Source organism: Myxine glutinosa, chromosome 11 (assembly GCF_964187855.1).
Source record: "Myxine glutinosa chromosome 11, kmMyxGlut1.1, whole genome shotgun sequence".
Lineage (NCBI taxonomy): Eukaryota > Metazoa > Chordata > Myxini > Myxiniformes > Myxinidae > Myxine > Myxine glutinosa.
The window spans coordinates 77,864,288-77,888,167 of NC_136271.1; the positions used below are offsets into that span (position 1 = coordinate 77,864,288).

General features: G+C 38.2%; 1 protein-coding gene across 3 annotated transcripts in view; it reads left to right on the top strand.

The window, feature by feature from the left end:
* The window catches only part of LOC137414179 (gamma-2-syntrophin-like), a 492,304-nt gene that overhangs the window by 351,380 nt on the left and 117,044 nt on the right, over window positions 1–23,880 (top strand). For 2 of the 3 annotated variants that reach the window (XM_078786808.1, XM_078786809.1), the window contains exons 1-5: window positions 12,337–12,709; window positions 14,117–14,173; window positions 15,277–15,334; window positions 15,470–15,513; window positions 19,036–19,077. In XM_078786808.1, the coding sequence (XP_078642934.1) occupies window positions 12,440–12,709; window positions 14,117–14,173; window positions 15,277–15,334; window positions 15,470–15,513; window positions 19,036–19,077 (471 nt within the window). In that variant the 5' untranslated portion in view covers window positions 12,337–12,439. Of the gene's footprint in view, window positions 1–12,336; window positions 12,710–14,116; window positions 14,174–15,276; window positions 15,335–15,469; window positions 15,514–19,035; window positions 19,078–23,880 lie in introns of those variants that run through there. The other variant, XM_078786810.1, reaches the window with a different exon arrangement.

The window sequence follows — 23,880 nt, forward strand, 5'->3', positions numbered from 1 at the left end:
AATGGCGTCATTTTAATTCGTAAAAATGAGCCCATTCTGTGACCAACTGACATTTCGCGATTTCAATTATTTTATCACAATATGTGAAACACAAAAAAGTCAGTGTTGTGGAAAAATAATTGTGTGAGTCAATAATGAGACAGGTGCTGACACAACAGCAAGTTCCAACATGGAACTCCAAAACATCGCTGAGCCAATGAGCCTGGCACCGCGAGGCAGGTACACTTTCAATTGAGAAGAACAGTGGTATATAACGACAAGAGCGGGTTTTTTGGGGGTTTTTTTGTATACAAGGTCGAGGCTCGTGAAAGAGCTAACATTAATCACACAGAAAGACAAACCGACACATAAAACATATAACATGGGGAGCGGTAGACATGATGGGGCGAGAGGGGGAGGAACACAAACACAACATCTGAGAGCAGGGACATGAGCATCTGAGACCATGAGAGCAGGGCGGTAATATATAATGTACGTTTGAAGTGAACTGCGATGGCTGTTGTTTTATTTACTGTATGTTGTCATTGGAACCCTTAAGGTACATTGTCTCCAAGTATTCCTTACCACCCTCACACTTCTCCCCTGCCTGCACATCAAGTTTCATTCCTGCAGCCACCAGTTGAAGTGTTATATGTGTCCAAACTTTTCACTATCTGTGATTCTTGGTAACATTGGTGGGAAATGGCTTGATTTTAACTAATGGCATCTTACTATAATTCACCAAATGTCTGTCTGTCTGTCCGTCTGTTCCCAGGTACCGCAAAAACGGCTGAACCGATCGCAACGAAATTTTGGGTGGGTAATCCTGGGACCCCCTGGAGTAAAATAGGCTATTTAGTTTTTCCCTTTTTCCCCCCAATTTCCAATTTTTCCCAATTTCCAATTTTTCCCAATTTTTCCAATTTCCAATTTTTCCCAATTTTCCCAATTCCCAATTTTTCCCAATTTTTCCAATTTTTTAGTTTTTCCAAACACGATGGAATAATATTTACTGATATGAACAGTGATGTGGCTTTTGTTGAAATTCTACAAATACTGTTTAGATTTTGATGATTTGCGTGTGATAAAATTTAACGGATGTTTATATAAATCGTTTAAAATTAAAAAAGCCTTCAATTTCCGATATTTTGACTTTTCATTTGGGCCTCCAAATTGAAGCCACGCCCATAGGGCGGGTACCGTTGCTAGTTCATAGAACGCATTGTCTCGCCTCACGCGCTCATTTTGAACAAAAATACCATTGTCCTTAGCTTTAATGATTATTGCTTGATCAATAGGATATTTCTTTAAGGTTTTCGTTCAGTCCAAGATGGCTGCCAATGCCGTTTTAGTTATCACCTTTGTATCCCCATGGGTAGTCGAGGATATACTTAACGTTTCGGATCCATTGGTTCAGCGGTTTTAGAGAAGATGTTTTTTTTAAGGTCTTAACTTAAATCAAACACGGCTGCCAGCCATACATCCTATGACGTTGAAATTTTCTAACGATATTCCCCATGGCTAGCTGATCATATGTACGAAGTTTTGCATCGATCTGTTAATCGGTTCTGGAGAAGACGGTATGTTTTTATTTTCAATCCAATATGGCCACCAGACCACGTGACCGATCACGTTATAAATTTAATTCTTCCTCACCTCGAGTAGAAGATCAGATTTATGAAGTTTCCGATTTTTCGGGTGAGGATTTTGATTCAATCAATTATGACTCAAATACCACTTCACCGATGGCGATGACATCATCATTATCACTATACATACCTCACAGTGAGTTGATGACAGTCATACCAAAGATTTGAAAAACGAGTGTCTTTTGTTTGGACCAAAAAAAAACGTAAAAAAAGAAAGATTTGATTCCTTTGGACAAATTTTCATTGGTTTTCACGGCCTTGTAGCATATCTGCAGTCCTTTGTTTTTGTCATTTGGACAAATTTTCATTGGTCTTCACGGCCTTGTAGCATCCTTGCGTGTTGTAGTGCTTGAGCTTTAGCTCACCTTTCACCATCCCAGATGTGCTTGGGCCAAGGTGGGGATTATACCTTCGTTATTATTATTGCCAAATGATACTCGTATTATTATTGTTGTTAATGTTATTAGTATTAATTAATATATGCTTTGCTGGAATGCTTTCATTGTTTTAGTTATTAGGTTTCCTCTACATGAGATGTAGAGGAATACCTATTATTATTCCTCGTTTATTTTGAAATTTGAATGCTTTGCCATGAAAGGACATATTAAACTGCTCTATACAACTTTATACGGCGTGTGTTTAAAACATGGGAATTCTTCCAGATTATTTGTGGTTAATTATCAACTCAGGAGATCATGCCGATCATTTTTCTACATCGGGAAGCTCCAGTATTAATTAATAAATGCTTTGTTACAATGTTATCAATCTTTCACCTTCACCATCAATGGTGGATGGAGGTTGTTTTCACTCCCGTCTATTTGTTACTTATGATAAATCGAAGATTTTTCATGTACCGGTAGTTATGAGCTTGTAGTTATTACTTGGCAAAAATTTTTTTATTTTGACAAGTATGTTGATCACTCCAGTTTGTGTGTGTTTGTGTGTTTGTCTGTCCGCTCACTTTTACTTGCCTACAGGTCACAATTTTAAACCGATCTTCAAGAAACTTCTCCAAATAGTAGGTTTTTTGGGGGGGTTTTTTCAATCCTCAATTTTCATCTGATTGACTTGAAATTTGAATAGGATTTACATATCAGCTAATTGAATTCAACGACCAACTATTTGTGAGATCAACATAGGCCAAAAGGTCAACATAGGCCAAAGGTCAACCACTTTTCCGAATTTCAAAAATTCTCAATTTTCATCCGATTTACTTGAAATGTGAATAGGATTTGCATACCCAGTCACTTAATTCAACCACTAGTTATTTTTCAGGCCAACTTTGGCCCAAAGTTCAACAACATATTTTAGAGACTTCACAAGTATTGTGTTATGCACATCATATTTCTTGTTTGTTTGTTTGTCTGTCTGTGAACAGGATATCTCAAAAAGTTGTGGACTGATTCGGATGAAATTTGGTGGAGATCCGGATCTGGATCTGGATCAGGATCTAAAAAAATTTAAGTGATTATTCACCATTGAGAGAGAGCGCAAAAACGATATATATATATATATATATATATATATATATATATACTGTATATATATATATATATATATATAGCACGATATCTCAGAGTTGTGGACAGATTCGGACGAAACTTGGTGGACAGGTTGGGTGTTTGACAAGGACAAATCGATTCAATTTTGGTGAAGATCCCGATACGATAAAAAAAATTAAATTTTTTGAGTGATTCTTTAGCATCGAGTGATCGGGCCATAAACGATATGGAGCATGATATTTCAAAAAGTTGTGGATGACTTATTCACAGAACTTGGTGGATGAGTTGGGTAAGTTTACAAGAACAAGCCGATTAGATTGTGGTTCATGCCAGATCCAGATCTGACCAATCAGTGGGTTACAAAACGTAAATTGTTCAGCGTTGCAGAGGTATGCTCTCTAGCAAGTGGCGTTCTAATTGTTATTTATTTTGTAATTTTAATGCCATGTCATTGAAGGACCTTTTTTTAGCTCCTCTATACGTTTTCTATACCTTAACCGGGCACACGTTTAGAAAAATGGGAATTATTCCCGATTTTTTTTTTTTTTGTAGTTAATTAGCCGAATCAACTCAAGAGATCATGGCAATAATTTTGGTGTATCACATTCCCCATCAGAAAGCTCAAGTAGAACTCCGCAAAAACATGACACATACACACACACACACACACACACACACACACACACACACACACACACACACACACACACACACACACCTCATCCATTTATAGTATTTGGTATGTGCTGCTTCCTTGCTTGTCATTCAGCATTTAAAAAGCATGGGAGTACGGACAAACAGCCATAGTTTATTCATGGGCCAAATAGGCTCTTCCTTTGTTGAGGGTACTATGAAATAGCATATGAATCACACTCCCTTTTCCTATTAAACACCAAACTTCTCTTGTATATTCAAAGTTGAATTTGTAGACTGAATCTTGCAGATTCAATGACTTTGAAAAAACTTTACAATTCCTTTTCTTTCTTTTTTTTTCAATGAAGGGGGATGGGTTGGGAGGGAGGGCAGTGGTGTTTCATTACCAACTAGAACGGCTCTGGATCCAGATGTGAGCGAAAATCGAATCAGCTTGTTCTTGTCGCTTAAACGAATCACCCAGATAGTTTTGTCATAAGTCATATTTACCAAAATCAAATCAATTCATGCTTGTCACACACCCAACCTGTCAACCAAGTTTCATCTAAATCCACCCATAACGTTTTCATAACTTTTTGAAACATACTACTACATATCGTTTTTGGCCCGATCACTCAATGGTGAAGAATCACTTTAAAATGATAGTGTCTCGATCTGAAGCTTCACCAAAATCAAATAATTTCGTCCTTGTCACACACCCAACCTCTCCTCCAAATTTTGTTCGAATCCATCCACTACGTTTTGAGATATCCTGTTCATGGGCAACAAACAAAGACAGGAGTGAAAACATAACCGCCTCCATCTTCGGTAGCGAAGGTAATAACGTTGTTTAGCGTTCTTCAAGCAAGCACCCCATTGAAATAATTTCACGTGCCTTTTTGCTAATGGTATTAAGTTTTGGTAATAATTGCATATTTTTTGATAATGGTAATAAGTTTTGGTAATTGCACGTTTTTTGATAATGGTAATAATTTTTGGTAATGATTCCACACACTTTTTTGCTAATGGGAATAATTTTTGGTAATGATTCCACACACTTTTTTGCTAATGGTAATAAGTTTTGGTAATAATTGCACGTTTTTTGATAATAGTAATAATTTTTGGTAATAATTCCACACACTTTTTTGCTAATGGTAATAATTTTTGGTAATTGCACGTTTTTTGATAATGGTAATAATTTTTGGTAATGATTCCACACACTTTTTTGATAATGGTAATAAGTTTTGGTAATTGCACGTTTTTTGGTTATGGTAATAATTTTTGGTAATGATTCCACACACTTTTTTGCTAATGGGAATAATTTTTGGTAATGATTCCACACACTTTTTTGCTAATGGTAATAAGTTTTGGTAATAATTGCACGTTTTTTGATAATAGTAATAATTTTTGGTAATAATTCCACACACTTTTTTGCTAATGGTAATAATTTTTGGTAATTGCACGTTTTTTGATAATGGTAATAATTTTTGGTAATGATTCCACACACTTTTTTGATAATGGTAATAAGTTTTGGTAATTGCACGTTTTTTGATAATGGTAATAATTTTTGGTAATGATTCCACACACTTTTTTGCTAATGGTAATAATTTTTGGTAATTGCACGTTTTTTGATAATAGTAATAATTTTTGGTAATACTTCCACACACTTTTTTGCTAATGGTAATAATTTTTGGTAATTGCACGTTTTTTGATAATGGTAATAATTTTTGGTAATGATTCCACACACTTTTTTGATAATGGTAATAAGTTTTGGTAATTGCACGTTTTTTGATAATGGTAATAATTTTTGGTAATGATTCCACACACTTTTTTGCTAATGGGAATAATTTTTGGTAATGATTCCACACACTTTTTTGCTAATGGTAATACGTTTTGGTAATAATTGCATGTTTTTTGATAATGGTAATAATTTTTGGTAATAATGCCACACACTTTTTTGCTAATGGTAATAAGTTTTGGTAATAATTGCACGTTTTTTGATAATAGTAATAATTTTTGGTAATAATTCCACACACTTTTTTGCTAATGGTAATAATTTTTGGTTTTAATTGCACATGCCTTTTTCCTAATGGTAATGATTTTTGTTATTAATTGCACATACTTTTTTGCTAATGGTAATAATTTTTGGTAATAATTCCACATACTTTTTTGCTAATGGTAATAATTTTTGGTAATAATTGCACATACTTTTTTGCTAATGGTAATAATTTTTGGTAATAATTCCACATACTTTTTTGCTAATGGTAATAATTTTTGGTATTAATTGCACATGCCTTTTTCCTAATGGTAATAATTTTTGGTATTAATTGCACATGCCTTTTTGCTAATGATAATAATTTTTGGTATTAATTGCACATGCCTTTTTGCTAATGGTAATAATTTTTGGTTATAATTCCACACACTTTTTTGCTTATGGTAATAATTTTTGGTATTAATTGCACATGCCTTTTTGCTAATGGTAATAATTTTTGGTAATAATTCCACACACTTTTTTGCTTATGGTAATAATTTTTGGTAATAATTCCACACACTTTTTTGCTAATGGTAATAATTTTTGGTAATAATTCCACACTTTTTTGCTAATGGTAATAATTTTTGGTAATAATTCCACATACTTTTTTGCTAATGGTAATAATTTTTGGTAATAATTCCACAATTTTTTTTGCGAATGGTAATAATTTTTGGTAATAATTCCACAAATTTTTTTGCGAATGGTAATAATTTTTGGTAATAATTCCACACACTTTTTTGCTAATGGTAATAATTTTTGGTATTAATCCCACATGCTTTTTTGCTGATGAAAATAATTTTTGGTATTAATTGCACATACTTTTTTGCTAATGGTAATAATTTTTGGTATTAATTGCACATGCCTTTTTCCTAATGGTAATAATTTTTGGTAATAATTCCACACACTTTTTTGCTAATGGTAATAATTGCATGTTTTTGCTAATGGTAATCATTTTTGGTATTAATTGCACATGCCTTTTTGCTAATGGTAATAATTTTTGGTATTAATTGCACATACCTTTTTGCTAATGGTAATAATTTTTGGTAATAATTCCACATACTTTTTTGCTAATGGTATTCAATTTTGGTATTAATTGCACATACTTTTTTGCTAATGGTAATAATTTTTGGTAATAATTCCACATACTTTTTTGCTAATGGTAATAATTTTTGGTATTAATTGCACATGCCTTTTTCCTAATGGTAATAATTTTTGGTAATAATTCCACACACTTTTTTGCTAATGGTAATAATTGCATGTTTTTTGCTAATGGTAATAATTTTTGGTAATAATTCCACATGCCTTTTTGCTAATGGAAATAAATTTTGGTATTAATTGCACATACTTTTTTGCTCATGGTAATAATTTTTGGTATTAATTCCACATGCCTTTTTGCTGATGAAAATCTTTTTGGTATTAATTGCACATACTTTTTTGCTCATGGTGGTTTGCTAATTTGCTAATTTGGTATTAGCACATGGTATTAATTTGGTATTACCTAATTTGGTATTAATTTTTTTGCTAATGGTAATAATTGCATGTTTTTTGCTAATGGTAATAATTTTTGCTAATAATTCCACGCACTTTTTTGCTAATGGTAATAATTTTTGGTATTAATTGCACATGCCTTTTTCCTTATGGTAATAATTTTTGGTAATAATTCCACACACTTTATTGCTTCTGGTAATAATTTTTGGTAATAATTCCACACACTTTTTTGCTTATGGTAATAATTTTTGGTAATAATTCCACATACTTTTTTGCTTATGGTAATAATTTTTGGTAATAATTCCACACACTTTTTTGCTAATGGTAATAATTTTTGGTAATAATTCCACACACTTTTTTGCTAATGGTAATAATTTTTGGTAATAATTCCACACACTTTTTTGCTAATGGTAATAATTTTTGGTAATAATTCCACATACTTTTTTGCTAATGGTAATAATTTTTGGTAATAATTCCACATACTTTTTTGCTAATGGTAATAATTTTTGGTAATAATTCCACAATTTTTTTTGCTAATGGTAATAATTTTTGGTATTAATTGCACATGCCTTTTTGCTTATGGTAATAATTTTTGGTAATAATTCCACATACTTTATTGCTAATGGTAATCAATTTTGGTATTAATTGCACATGCCTTTTTGCTAATGGTAATAATTTTTGGTATTAATTGCACATGCCTTTTTGCTAATGGTAATAATTTTTGGTAATAATTCCACACACTTTTTTGCTAATGGTAATAATTGCATGTTTTTTTCTAATGGTAATAATTTTTGGTAATAATTCCACATGCCTTTTTGCTAAAGGAAATAAATTTTGGTATTAATTGCACATACTTTTTTGCTCATGGTAATAATTTTTGGTATTAATTCCACATGCCTTTTTGCTGATGAAAATCTTTTTGGTATTAATTGCACATACTTTTTTGCTAATGGTGGTTTGCTAATTTGCTAATTTGGTATTAGCACATGGTATTAATTTGGTATTAATTTTTTTGCTAATGGTAATAATTGCATGTTTTTTGCTAATGGTAATAATTTTTGCTAATAATTCCACACACTTTTTTGCTAATGGTAATAATTTTTGGTATTAATTGCACATGCCTTTTTCCTTATGGTAATAATTTTTGGTAATAATTCCACACACTTTTTCGCTAATGGTAATAATTTTTGGTAATAATTCCACACACTTTTTTGCTAATGGTAATAATTTTTGGTAATAATTCCACACACTTTTTTGCTAATGGTAATAATTTTTGGTAATAATTCGACATACCTTTTTGCTAATGGTAATAATTTTTGGTGATAATTCCACATACTTTTTTGCTAATGGCAATAATTTTTGGTAATAATTCCACAATTTTTTTTGCTAATGGTAATAATTTTTGGTATTAATTGCACATGCCTTTTTGCTAATGATAATGATTTTTGTTAATAATTCCACATACTTTGTTGCTAATGGTAATAATTTTTGGTAATAATTCCACATACTTTCTTGCTAATGGTAATAATTTTTGGTATTAATTGCACATGCCTTTTTGCTAATGGTAATAATTTTTCGTAATAATTCCACATGCCTTTTTGCTAATGGTAATAATTTTTGGTATTAGTTGCACATACTTTTTTGCTAATGGTAATAATTTTTGGTATTAATTCCACATGCCTTTTTGCTGATAGTAATAATTTTTGGTATTAATTGCACATACTTTGTTGCTAATGGTAATAATTTTTGGTATTAGTTGCACATACTTTTTTGCTAATGGTAATAATTTTTGGTATTAATTGCACATGCCTTTTTGCTAATGGTAATAATTTTTGGTATTAGTTGCACATACTTTTTTGCTAATGGTAATAATTTTTGGTATTAATTCCACATGCCTTTTTGCTGATAGTAATAATTTTTGGTATTAATTGCACATACTTTTTTGCTAATGGTAATAATTTTTGGTATTAGTTGCACATACTTTTTTGCTAATGGTAATAATTTTTGGTATTAGTTGCACATAGTTTTTTGCTAATGGTAATAATTTTTGGTATTAATTCCACATGCCTTTTTGCTGATAGTAATACTTTTTGGTATTAATTGCACATACTTTGTTGCTAATGGTAATAATTTTTGGTATTAATTGCACATACTTTGTTGCTAATGGTAATAATTTTTGGTATTAATTGCACATACTTTTTTGCTAATGGTTATAATTTTTGGTATTAATTGCACATGCCTTTTTGCTAATGGTAATAATTTTTGGTATTAATTGCACATGCCTTTTTCCTAATGGTAATAATTTTTGGTATTAATTGCACATGCCTTTTTCCTAATGGTAATAATTTTTGGTATTAATTGCACATGCCTTTTGGCTAATGGTTATAATTTTTGGTATTAATTGCACATGCCTTTTGGCTAATGGTTATAATTTTTGGTATTAATTGCACATGCCTTTTTCCTAATGGTAATAATTTTTGGTATTAATTGCACATGCCTTTTTCCTAATGGTAATAATTTTTGGTATTAATTGCACATACTTTTTTGCTAATGGTTATAATTTTTGGTATTAATTGCACATGCCTTTTTCCTAATGGTAATAATTTTTGGTATTAATTGCACATGCCTTTTGGCTAATGGTTATAATTTTTGGTATTAATTGCACATACTTTTTTGCTAATGGTAATAATTTTTGGTATTAATTGCACATACTTTTTTCCTAATGGTTATAATTTTTGGTATTAATTGCACATACTTTTTTGCTAATGGTTATAATTTTTGGTATTAATTGCACATGCCTTTTGGCTAATGGTTATAATTTTTGGTATTAATTGCACATGCCTTTTGGCTAATGGTTATAATTTTTGGTATTAATTGCACATGCCTTTTGGCTAATGGTTATAATTTTTGGTATTAATTGCACATGCCTTTTTCCTAATGGTAATAATTTTTGGTATTAATTGCACATACTTTTTTGCGAATGGTTATAATTTTTGGTATTAATTGCACATGCCTTTTTCCTAATGGTAATAATTTTTGGTATTAATTGCACATGCCTTTTGGCTAATGGTTATAATTTTTGGTATTAATTGCACATGCCTTTTGGCTAATGGTTATAATTTTTGGTATTAATTGCACATGCCTTTTTGCTAATGGTAATAATTTTTGGTATTAATTGCACATGCCTTTTTGCTAATGGTAATAATTTTTGGTATTAATTGCACATGCCTTTTTCCTAATGGTAATAATTTTTGGTATTAATTGCACATGCCTTTTGGCTAATGGTTATAATTTTTGGTATTAATTGCACATGCCTTTTGGCTAATGGTTATAATTTTTTGTATTAATTGCACATGCCTTTTTGCTAATGGTAATAATTTTTGGTATTAATTGCACATGCCTTTTGGCTAATGGTTATAATTTTTGGTATTAATTGCACATGCCTTTTTGCTAATGGTTATAATTTTTGGTATTAATTGCACATGCCTTTTTGCTAATGGTAATAATTTTTGGTATTAATTGCACATGCCTTTTTCCTAATGGTAACACTTTTTGGAAATAATTCCACATGACTTTTTGCTAATGGTAATCATTTTTGGTATTAATTGCACATGCCTTTTTGCTAATGGTAATCATTTTTGGTAATAATTCCAAACACGTTTTTACTAATGGTAATAATTTTGGTAATAATTGGTGCTGGAACACCCACCCTCCTCAACTCCCTTGCCCCCAACCATCACAGAGGTGGGTGATGGAAGTTGGAGAAGATTCGTTTTGCAAATGAATATAGAGGAATAATTAATTATTGTAGTACAAGAACAAAACCCTTTCATTTTCAAAGGACACACAAACCGAAATTGGATTCAAAATGCAAGTAATTTCTATAACCTCACTCCTCAGACATGAACAGATATTTCCAGATTCGACTCACTATGAAACCCCAGATTGTGATTGAGCTTAGCCCCACACACTACTTGAACCAAAATTAAACTTGACAAAGCAACAAAACAACACCCACAGGCGGCCAAGTAAATTGTAAGAAGATCATTCATCATCGTGACCTCCATATGGGCGAGACTCGACATATAGCATTAAAGTCAACTATGATAGGTCTGTCATTGCACCTGATATTAAGTTTTAAAAAGTAGAATAATTGACCTGGCAGGGAAAAATAAAATGACTCCCAATGACCTGATTAGGTAAAATAACTCCACTTTGGATTGCCCCCATGGTCACACAGTAAATGCACCGAACCTACAATGGTATTCAGTAAATGTTAGTATATTCCTTTGGAACATGATAACCTCTCTCGTCGTGTTGTGTTGATGAACGAGGTAACCCAATATGATAAACTAGCACATTACCCAATGGCATTTGAATATGGTTGGGCAAGAATATACATGAGGTAACGTGTAGTAGTGGCAGGATAGCCTAGACCTATCGATACCCACACTCACCTTGAGCCATCTATACTGGTTTTGAATCTCGGCACAGCTAAAATATATATATTATCCTGGTGTCTCGCAGGCAGGACGAGTCATTCAGGTGGTGCCATCGTTTTTAACTGGTCATCCCACCTGCCAGCATTAGTTGGTGGACGTTAAAGATTTCATGGTGTCCTCCGCGAAGAGGAGACGAGTTATCACCGGCACCCCGAACAAATTCCCAATTTCTGCCCTAACATACCGGAGGCATTGCAACAGCTGCACAGTCGTGTACCCTTCAGCCAATGATGCTACTCGCAGCCATGCGCTGCATACTAAAGAAGAGGAAGCCGGCAACATTTGTGTGATGGAAGGAGGATAGAGGGGAGGGGCTTGGATCGGTAGAGGGGAGGGGCTTGGGGGCTGGGAGTTATGTTACATTATTTGCTGCAAACCTTTCTATTGATACATTTTTTTATATATATGTCACATATGTCTGGCCTGCATGCTAATTAATGTATATTGAGGTATCACACAATGTCGATTATTATAATCAATGAGCTGATGCTGAAGTCATCAAGAGGCGTTAAGGTCAATTTAAATAAATCATTTGGGAAATGTTTGCTCATCCTTTAGCACCGTTTCACTAAAAGAGCAAAGGAACTTCTGTGTTCGCATAAGTGCTGCTGATTAATAGTTTCATAAACAGAGTTTGCAGCATTCTGGACACAAATGCAATCGACTCGTTTGGATTCAATTATGGGTAGCACGCAGCGATTTGCGCTGGCAGGGCAGGCAAACTGCACCATCTCTCACCACCCGCCCGGGGGGCCACCACGGCCCGTCGGTGCCGCCTTCCGGCCACAGTGCAAAGCCGGTGTTCTGCTGCTGATCGATGGCAAGTCGGAGCCCCACGAGGTCCGTCTGCGTCTCTCCAAGGATGTCCTTACGATCCAACACCAAGACGTGCTCTGCATTTCGGAGGGACATAACAACTCCAAAGTGAGCAAGTACCGATGTCGATCTACCGTCCTATGCTCGTAACTGCTCTCTGTACTGTCATGGCTGTGCTGTCTGCCTTGTCTCCATAGATAGGCCCTATTTAGCGATAAAACATTTCTGTTTCTTTGAGCGACTGTTTGCTTTGGGGGGTTGTTTATAAACATTGGGCTCTAAAATGTAAGACTATTCCAAGTACTTTTTTATACAAAGTCGAGGCTCGTGGAGGAGCTAGAACATATAATGGATTTGGATGGAATGGGAGAAGGAGAGGAGGCAAACTCACCAACAGCATGGTTGAGGGGAGACTTGGGGAAGAATGAGGGCTAGGGGAGGACACATGAGGTGGACAAGATGGATACAGAAACCAACTCTCAGAAAGTAAAAACTGCAAACCTGGAATGAGGTGAAGGTGGGAGGGAGGTAGAAATGATGATTGTTTTGGATTGGGAATGATCTGTGATAGTGGTGAACAGCTGTCTTAAAGACCTGGAGGAAAGAATGACATTGAGGAGAATGTGGAAAAAAGAGAACTAAAGAGTGGAGGTGAGCAGTGATCCTGGAGTTTGAATGTTTCACCATAAGGGCCATGCAGAAACATGTAGGGGAGAGGGGTGGGGAGAGCACACGAAGAGCAGAGGGTGCAAGACCAGAAAGGATTGGCAGTAGAGGCTGGAGAGACCTCCGACCTTTCTGTGATGTGAAAGTAATAGACCCAAAGACTCAGCTTCATCAGAGGAGATTCCAATGATCTTGAAGGCTTTAGTTTCCACAGCATCTAGCTGAGCAAGGGGTGTAGCAGGGCCACCAGCCTAGAGGGGAGAGCAGCCTTCCATCAAGCTGCGGATTTAAGTCTTCTAGGTGGAGAGGAGTTGAGGTGTGCCAAGGAAGGACTTTGTATGACAGAGGATGCTTTGGAGGCCCTTGTAGCAGCGTAGCAGCGACTGGCTTTGGAGGCCAACTTTGAAATGTAATTCTCCCAAGAAAGATCATGGCTGATTGTGAGGCCCAAACGTGTAAGCGAATGAACATTTTCAAGAGGATTGTTAAGAAAGTAAAAGGGAAGGTTTGCCAGATGATCCTTTCAGAGAGACGGAGTGTGAGATTGAGGAGTTGAGGTCATTAGAAATGTCAGCCTTGTGTCGAATGCACAATCTGACCTAACAAGTCTAACCCGAAAGGTTCACTGTTTCTAAAACTTACACTTGTTGCTGCAAATGAATTTTTTCACCTGTGTGTGGACTGTGGAGTCAGCAGAGCCGGTGTTACCATGAACGGTATTCAACTGGAATTACTACCTTTGTTGGTTGTAAAGACTTGACATAAATGCTAATTTCTTTGTATTCTTCTTGTCCTTCTTGCTCATGTTAGTTTCTCTTCCACTTCCCTCCCTCACTCCACCTTGAGCAGGAACGGACTGTTACCCTGCGCAGGCAGGATGTTGGTGGATTTGGGTTGAGTATCAAGGTACCTTCGCTTTGGAGTAGTGAGTGTTAGCTTTTAATGAGATCGAAAGTGTTCTTCTTCTTATTATCATTATTAAATTAAATGGAGAGTGATGCACAATGCTGTTTAATAAACAACTGTGGAAATAGTCAGGGCCCTTAGGGATATTTTGGTTCAAATTCTTCCAAAAGCATCAAATTTGGCGCAGATGTTGCCCATGCCATACCCTTTCGATTTTTGACGGGCGCCAAGGGCGGTATGATCCGGGGACCATACCGGTCCATCCCGCCATGTCACCTGACCTATGACGTCATAATTAGGATATGCATCCAATCACATGGTGTACTATAAGTGGTCAAAGTTCAAAATGAATCGATCGAAAAATGAAGGCAGGGATCCATTTTTTAGGTTTTCATAAAATCCAATATGGCCGCCAGGTCACATGACCTATGACGTCATGTTTATGACATGTATACAATCATGTATACATGAACCCGGATCATGATCGCACAAAAATTAAACACGAGGATATGGCATACAGTTCATAAAACATCAAAATCCGTACCTTTGTAATTAGACTGATGAACTGCATGTGCCTGAAAATTAGGAAATAGACATGTAAATATTTCCTCTAATTGTCAAAAATAAGGTCAGAGTTCGATTACCCAACCCAGAAACATAAAATGGTGAACCTCACGTAAATCTTGACAAAAAACTCAAAAACCGACATGTTTGACTCAAAAATGACCTTTAAGATGACCTTGAGGGTTGACCTTGACCTCGAATCATCAAAATAACATCATCATTGGATTCCTCGACCTCGAAAACCCCTGAAAAGTGGCATCATACATGATTCCAACCCTTTTGGTTATTTAACTGATTTTCTTCTAACCCGGGTGGCGGCCATTTAGTATTTCGCCAATATGGGGCCCCTGGGGGAGGGGGGGGCGCCCGTCAAAAATCGAAAGAGTATGGCATGGGCAACATCTGGGCCAAATTTGGTGCTTTTGGAAGAATTTGAACCAAACGGCCCCAAAATATCCCTAAGGGCCCTGACTAAAAGGCAATGATTTTCTCCCTCGTTTGTATTACTTTACTCTTTGCATGTGTTTCTTTATGTACAGGGAGGAGCAGAGCATAGAGTCCCAGTGGTCATTTCAAAAATAGTGAAGAATCAAGCCGGTAAGTTGTTTTTCATAACACTATTGTTCACTCAACACTGGCTTTCATGCTCCATTACCATGTTATACAGTTCAAAATAACGCTCCCAGTTTGGTTTGTGGCCTATGATGCTGCCGTTTCCTCTTTCTGGTGCAGCTGATCAATCGGGGAGGCTTTTTGTTGGGGATGCTATTTTGAGGGTAAGCTTTTTTTCTCCTTTTTTTGTTACTTATTTTCAAATTGAAATTGTTATTGAGTATGGTGAAATAGTTCTAGCGAATGAAATAATTATATCATGTTATTTTATGCCCCCATCTTCTTAAACGTGCATAATGCATTTATTTATTATTCCAATTGGTGCCTGTTGTGCATTTATCATGCCGGTTCAAAGACAATAAATGATGCTTGAGGATCATGTACTCTACAGCATCAAATTGAAAGCGAAACGTCACTACAGCGCAAAGTGGGACCCATAAAAATTGTAAAGCTACAATGTAAGCGGGGATGCACAGGCGTAAAGTGTTCCAGCATAAGTTGCCCCTGGTATCCGAAGATGGCTGTTCACAGATGACGAAGGAACACCTGGATGCATGGATTTCTTTCAGGTTTAGGAGCTACTACCTGCACAGCAACCATAACCTGAGGTAGCAAGTAGTGTGTCCTTGCGTCTGTGAATATATGAGAACACCGGAGCAGTTGCTACCCGCAGTGGCAGAACCATTACCCGAGATCAGGTTCATCCTTACCACTAGGTGTGCAAGTATAAGCTATTAGAGTAAATTAAGTTGCTGAAGATTTCAAGAACCGCCTGGGAATAGAATCCAGTTCCTGATGTTTGTGAGGCAAGCATACTTTCCACTTCACCACAAAACTCCTAGTTGGGTAAAGGTAGAGGGTAAGCAGAAACTCAGGATTAAAAAAACAAATAAAGGAATCTTCAGCAGTTCAAAGATATTTATTGTCCAGAAAGGATTTTCCATCATCTACATATTTGTCAAGAAAATATTTTTGAACACAATTTGTTGATAACAAAATTTGGTGTATAAATTGCATAAGGAAAAGTTTTCTTGTTTTCCTTAAGGAAAGGTGTCTTCTTGATAGGGGACAGTGTTAGAGGTTGCAGAAGTTTCTCTAACGGAGGCTCTTGAACTCTTTTACAAAGTCAGAAATATCAATATGGCTTTCATCAATAGAAGAGGCAATGAAAATGCCAGGACATTGTACCTTTTGGAAAAATTGCTTGTGTGCCTTTGGTGTTCCGTAGTTTGAGAAACAGGATACACCTTCCTCCTCAGATAGTTAGATTTTCCCATGAAGTTGTCCTTAAGTGAGCTTTTTAACTTTAGAATATCCGAAATGCCTGCCTTAGATACAATCTTCAATATCCCTGGGCATGCTTTTCAACCTGATGCACTTTACAGATAGCGTGCGCACGTGTTCGAACGATGGTCCTGATTTGCGTGAAAAGATTGCACTGTATTAACAAAAACTCACAAGGACAATGGTTATTGCATTTCTCGACTGACGTGAGCCCCTCGATTATCAGGGGCTTCACCAAGCAGTGGCGTTTACCGCAATTGTGCAAAAGCGGTTTGTGAAACCCGCTCTTAAAATTCGACACAATTTAGCAAGAAACGAGGCACACTGACTGGTTCATCTGTTGAAATTCTACAGAGTGCCGTGATAAGTCTCTCTGGTCACGTTGCACAAATATGACAGCGTATTATGGTCCATTGATGTATGTGTGCCTTAACATTAGCCTTGGAGGAGTTATTGTAGCTGCAAGAGTTATTGTAGCTGGAGGAGATATTGTAGCTGGAGGAGATATTGTAGCTGGAGGAGTTATTGTCGCTGGAGGGGTTATTGGAGCTTGAGGAGTTATTGGAGCTTGGAGGAGTTATTGGAGCTGGAGGAGTTATTGTAGCTGGAGGGGTTATTGGAGATTGCGGAGTTATTGTAGCTGGAGGAGTTATTGTAGCTGGAGTGGTTATTGGAGCTGGAGGAGTTATTTGAGCTGGAGGAGTTATTTGAGCTGGAGGAGTTATTGTAGCTGGACGGGTTATTGGAGATTGCGGAGTTATTGTAGCTGGAGGAATTATTGTCGCTGGAGGGGTTATTGTAGCTTGAGGAGTTATTGGAGCTTCGAAGAGTTATTGGAGCTGGAGGAGTTATTGTAGCTGGAGAAGTTATTGGAGCTGGAGGAGTTATTGTAGCTGGAGGAGATATTGTAGCTGGAGGAGTTATTGTCGCTGGAGGGGTTATTGGAGCTTGAGGAGTTATTGGAGCTTGGAAGAGTTATTGGAGCTGGAGGAGTTATTGTAGCTGGAGGAGTTATTGTAGCTGGAAGGGTTATTGGAGATTGCGGAGTTATTGTAGCTGGAGGAGTTATTGTCGCTGGAGGGGTTATTGGAGCTTGAGGAGTTATTGGAGCTTGGACGAGTTATTGGAGCTGGAGGAGTTATTGCAGCTGGAGGAGTTATTGTAGCTGGAAGGGTTATTGGAGATTGCAGAGTTATTGTAGCTGGAGGAGTTATTGTAGCTGGAGGAGTTATTGGAGCTTGGAGGAGATATTGGAGCTGGAGGAGTTATTGTCGCTGGAGGGGTTATTGTCGCTGGAGGGGTTATTGGAGCTTGAGGAGTTATTGGAGCTGGAGGAGTTATTTGAGCTGGAGGAGTTATTTGAGCTGGAGGAGTTATTGTAGCTGGATGGGTTGTTGGAGATTGCGGAGTTATTGTAGCTGGAGGAGTTATTGTAGCTGGAAGGGTTATTGGAGATTGCGGAGTTATTGTAGCTGGAGGAGTTATTGGAGCTGGAGGAGTTATTGCAGCTGGAGGAGTTATTGTAGCTGGAAGGGTTATTGGAGCTTGAGGAGTTATTGGAGCTGGAGGAGTTATTTGAGCTGGAGGAGTTATTTGAGCTGGAGGAGTTATTTGAGCTGGAGGAGTTATTGTAGCTGGATGGGTTATTGGAGATTGCGGAGTTATTGTAGCTGGAGGAGTTATTGTAGCTTGAGGAGTTATTGGAGCTTGGGGAGTTATTATAGCTGGAGAAGTTATTGGAGCTGGGGGAGTTATTGGAGTTTGAGGAGTTATTGGAGTTTGAGGAGTTATTTGAATTTGAGGAGTTATTGTAGCTGGAGGAGTTATTGTAGCTGGAGGGGTTATTGGAGATTGAGGAGTTATTGTAGCTGGAGGAGCTATTGTAGCTGGAGGGGTTATTGGAGCTTGAGGAGTTCTTATAGCTGGAGGGGTTATTGCAGCTTGAGGAGGTATTGTAGCTGGAGTGGTTATTGGAGCTTGAGGAGTTATTGTAGCTGGATGAGTTATTGTAGCTGGAGGGGTTATTGGAGCTTGAGGAGTTATTGGAGCTTGGAGGGGTTATTGGAGCTGGAGGGTGAGTTATTGTAGCTGGAGGAGTTATTGTAGCTGGAGGAGTTATTGTAGCTGGAGGAGTTATTGTAGCTGGAGGAGTTATTGTAGCTTGAGTTATTGGACGATAAATTTACCAATACAGCCCCAGATGTTAATTTTGTTTTTGAGCCTCGCCATTGTGTGCTCACAATGAACCTGACGATGCATTTGTGTTCACCACCGATGCATGACAATTTCTTGAAACGTTTTCTCTGACAGCACCTGATATGATCCACTTAGTAGTTTCAGTTACTGCACAAGCTTCATTTGTCATTGCTTCGTTTGGCGTTGACAGGTGACCCATTTTGCAGGTCAATGGCATCAATGTGGAAAATGCAGCGCATGAAGAAGTGGTGAGGAATTGGAATTTCTTTATGTAATCCCCTAATTACTGTCCTTGCCTAAAGAACATATGTAACTGGCTATAACTCGGACTGACTAAAGAGGCTTTGCAAACCCTTGGTCCACCTTTGATGAATGGAGGGCATTAGCTTGAGTGCGTCCAATCGATATATTGTTTTTATCAACATGTCCATCCCGTGTTCCTTTTAGATCTTGGTGCTCGTTCTGAGTTTGTTCTGCACTGCTGTTTTAGACACACGAGCATGTTACAAGTCCAATAACAGTGGACAAGTGTGTTGGAAACCATTCTTCTCAGCTGTCTCTTTCTCTTTGTACCTGCTCATTCGTTCAGCGAATATAACTCACATTTATAGTAATGCAGACCGTCTTTTCAATGCACTATATTACCCTCCAGTGATGAGAGGTTGTGTCATCTCTTCCTTGTCTCTCCCTTAGAAATCAGGTGTGTGGTGGGTGTGTCAGTGTGTGTGTCTGCATGCTTGTATATGTGTGTGTCTGTTTGTGTGTCAGCGTGTGTGTGTGTCAGTGTGTGTGTGTGTGTGTGTGTGTGTGTGTGTGTGTGTGTGTGTGTGTGTGTGTGTGTGTGTGTGTGTGTGTGTGTGTGTGTGCGATAAGCTTGGAAACGGTTCAATGTAGGGTTACATATACCACCCCTGCAAAAGTATCTCACACCTGTGAAAATCAGACACCAATATTTTTCCCTCCTCCCCACTGGATGGGTACACATTTTAAGCCATTTTCAGGCTTTTAAAAACATAACTCCACAACCTATATTACTATGAGATGCCATGAGATGCATATGTAAGGTATTGACATGGGATGAGGAGGATACCGGGGGGCAGTATAGTTTTCATGTGGAGATCTCTGTCTCAGGTGGGGGACAGGGCAGGTTTTTTTTTTTTTTTTTTTTTTTTTGTATACAGAATCGAGGCTCGTGAAAGAGCTAACATTTATCAAACAAACAAATCAAACAAACAAGCAAATAAAGTATATAAAAAGGGGAGCGGTAGACAAGATGGGGAGGGAAGGGGAGGAAGCACACAAACACAACATTTGAGAGCAGGGACATAGGGAGATGTGTGGGAGGGAGAGGGCTTGGGGGAGGCAGGATCGGTATAAAACGCAAGGACACCAAGGACTTCCAGGAAAGAAGTTGGTATTTCAAAAAAGTGGATTTGGGATGAAATTAGCAGGGGTAGAAAAGATCAAGGTTTTGGATTGGGGAAGATACGAGATGGTGGTGAACAGCTGTTTTAAAGACCTGGAGGGAGGAGTGGGATTGAAGAGAGTGAGGGAGTTTGTTCCAGAGGTGGGAGAAAAGAGGAATGAAGGAGTGAAGGTGAGCAGAGAGTCTTGATTTTGGCAGTTTAACCATAAGAGGGTTGCAGGCAGATCTTGTGCGACCTGTAGGAATATTTGGGGGACAGAGCCCAGAGAGAGCTGGGGGAGCAAGGCCGGAGAGGAGTCGGTGGAAGACAGAAAGACCACCAACCTGCCTGCGGTGAGTAAGTGAAAGGCCCTCGGAGATAGCGTCATCACAGGAGATTCCAATGATTCTGAACGCTTTGGTTTCAACAGCGTGAAGACGAGCTAGGTGTAAGGCAGGAGCACCAGCCCAGAGGGGAGCACAGTACTCCATTGAGCTGCGGATGAAAGCCTTGTATGTGGAGAGGAGCTCAGGTGTGCCAAGGAAGGACTTCGCACGACGGAGGATGCCCAGTCGGCGACTGGCTTTGGAGGCCAGCTTGGAAATGTGGTTTTCCCAGGAAAGATCATAGCAGAGAGTGAGACCCAAAAGCTTGAGTGACAGAACTTCTTGGAGAGGATTATTCAGAAAGTAGATGGGAGGGTTGTCCAGTCGGTCTTTTCGGAGAGACATCGTAAGAGTGTGAGATTTGTCAGGATTGAAAGACATGTTCCACTTGTTTGACCAGTCTGTGATTTTGTCCAGGTCTGCAGAGAGTGAGGAGGCTGCAGACTGCCGATCTGAGGGATGAGGAATGGAGCGACAGAGAGTAGAGTCATCAGCAAAGAGATAGAGAGGATTTTCAAGAGAGTCAGAGAGATCATAGATGAAGACCAGAAAAAGCACAGGGCCCAGAACACTGCCTTGGGGAACTCCAGACTGAACAGGAAGAGGAGATGAGAGAAACCCATTCAGGGCCACACGTTGACTACGACTAGAGAGGAAGTCCGCCAGCCATGCATGGAGAGGAAGTCCGCCAGCCATGCGTGGAGATTTCCATGGATACCAAAGGAGGAGAGTTTGTTGAGCAGAGCGGGGTGCCAGACCGTATCGAAGGCACGTGATATGTCGAGGGACACAGCTCTAATTTCCTGTTTGGCATTGAGGACCTCCATCCATTGTTGAGACAGCAGAAGCAGCATGTCCAGAGTAGATTGACCTGGTCTGAAACCAAATTGATGATCAGAGATCAAGCCATTGGAGAAGAGGAAAGATTTCATATCCGAAGCAATGATGGATTTCATATTTTGATGAATAGGTATCATGAATAATTGATGAATAGGTATCACGTTTATACTGCATCCAATCAAATACAAGAATTTCAAACCATGCCTGATTATTAAAATAACAACTCAGTGAAAACGTTTATCCATCTAATAATGCATAATGTAATGTTCTGACAATAATGCTTCCTTGCTGTCAAATATATAACATCTGTGTATACTGCAATGAGCAATGATTGGTACAACCCAGATATTAATTGAATAGTTATGCCGTTATTATTGTTCTGATTGAATCTCATTCTGCTACAAATGGTTACGCCTAAGCCAGCACTGCTTTAATACACAATTACAAAGGGATTGACATGATTGGGTAATTAAGAGAGCTAAATGATAAGCCAGCATCTTTTGATTTGCAGTTAGGTCTTGTGTTGTATTTGTTTATCTTGGTATACTACATATAACCCTGCAAAGCTTCAATAGCCATGTCTTATTGGATAACATTCGTCTTGTACTTGTACAGCAGGAAAAATAATAGGAAATTGAGAAATGGCTGTGACGTCACACTTAAACGAGCCAATCGTTCTCAGTTTGCCATTAAGACGGTCATTGAAGGGACAAAATCTATTACAGAAGTCACTGAAGGACCATATTACAGTTCTATATTCCAATTTGAATACATACACTACATGACCAAAAGTATGCGGACACCCCTTCTAATTAGTGGATTTGGCTGTTTCAGCCACACCCATTGCTGACAGGTATATATTATAATCAAGTACACAGCCATGCAATCTCCATCGACAAACATTGGCAGTAGAATGGGACATACTGAAGAGCTCAGTCACTTTCAATGTGGCACTGTCATAGGATGCCACCTTTCCAACAAGTCAGTTTGTAAAAATTTCTGCCTTGCTCGAGCTGCCCCAATCAACTGTAAGTGCTGTTATTGTGAAGTGGAAACGTCTAGGAGTAACAACAGCTCAGCCGCGAAGTGGTAGGCCACACAAGCTCACATAACGGGACCGCTGAGTGCTGAAATGCGTAGCGCGTAAAAATTGTCTGTCCTCGGTTGCAACACTCAGGACCGAATTCCAAACTGCCTCTGGAAGCAACGTCAGCACAACAACTGTTCGTCAGGACCTTCATGAAATGGGTTTCCATGGCCGAGCAGCCGCACACACGCCTAAGATCACCATACGCAATGCCAAGCGTCGGCTGGAGTTGTGTAAAGCTCACCGCTATTGGACTCTGGAGCAGTGGAAATGCGTTCTCTGGAGTGATGAATCACGCTTCACCATCTGGCAGTCCGATGGACGAATCTGGGTTTGGTGGATGCCAGGAGAAGGCTACCCTCCCAAATGCATAGTGCCAACTGTAAAGTTTGGTGGAGGAGGAATAATGGACTGGGGCTGTTTTTCATGGTTCAGGATTGGCCCCTTAGTTCCGGTGAAGGGAAATCTTAACACTACAGCATACAATGACATTTTAGACGATTGTGTGCTTCCAACTTTGTGGCAACAGTTTGGGAAACAGTGTGGGGTGGCAACAGTTTGGGAAACAGTGTGGGGTGGCAACAGTTGCTTCAACATGACAATGGCTCTGTGCACAAAGCGAAGTCCATACAGAAATGGTTTGTCGACATGAGTGTGGAAGAACTTGACTGGCCTGCACAGAGCCCTGACCTCAACTTCATCGAACACCTTTGGGATGAATTGGAACGCTGACTGCGAGCCAGGCCTAATCGTCCAACATCAGTGCTCGACCTCACTAATGCTCTTGTGGCTGAATGGAAGCAAATCCCCGCCGCAATGTTCCAACATCTTGTGGAAAACCTTCCCAGAAGAGTGGAGGCTGTTATAGCAGCAAAGGGGAGACCAACTCCATACTAATGCCCATGATTTTGGAATGAGATGTTCGATGTTCGGGCGTCCACATCCTTTTGGTCATGTAGTGTATCATTGCAGTCACTTCCTGAACCCGGTAGTTGCTACCGCCCTCCCCCACAGCCCAAATTATACAGCGAAGTCAATGGCGCGCCATTGCAAATCCCCACACCTCCCACATGAGGCAAAGTTGAAAGATGGTATAAAGTTCCAACAAGAATGACCCAATATAAATTTTTGCTTAAATTTTTGCTCAAATGAACCAATATCAACTTATAAATAGTCATTATTCAAATTGGTTATTCTATATTCATATTTTCTAATGCTAATTTGAATGCTATTTTGCAGGCCAATGTCAGTCTCGTCTCTTCAACCTTCTTTGACTTTCAAGCAGTCCACGGACCAGCACTCCAAATCCCTCAGCTCAATGCCGAAGGCCTC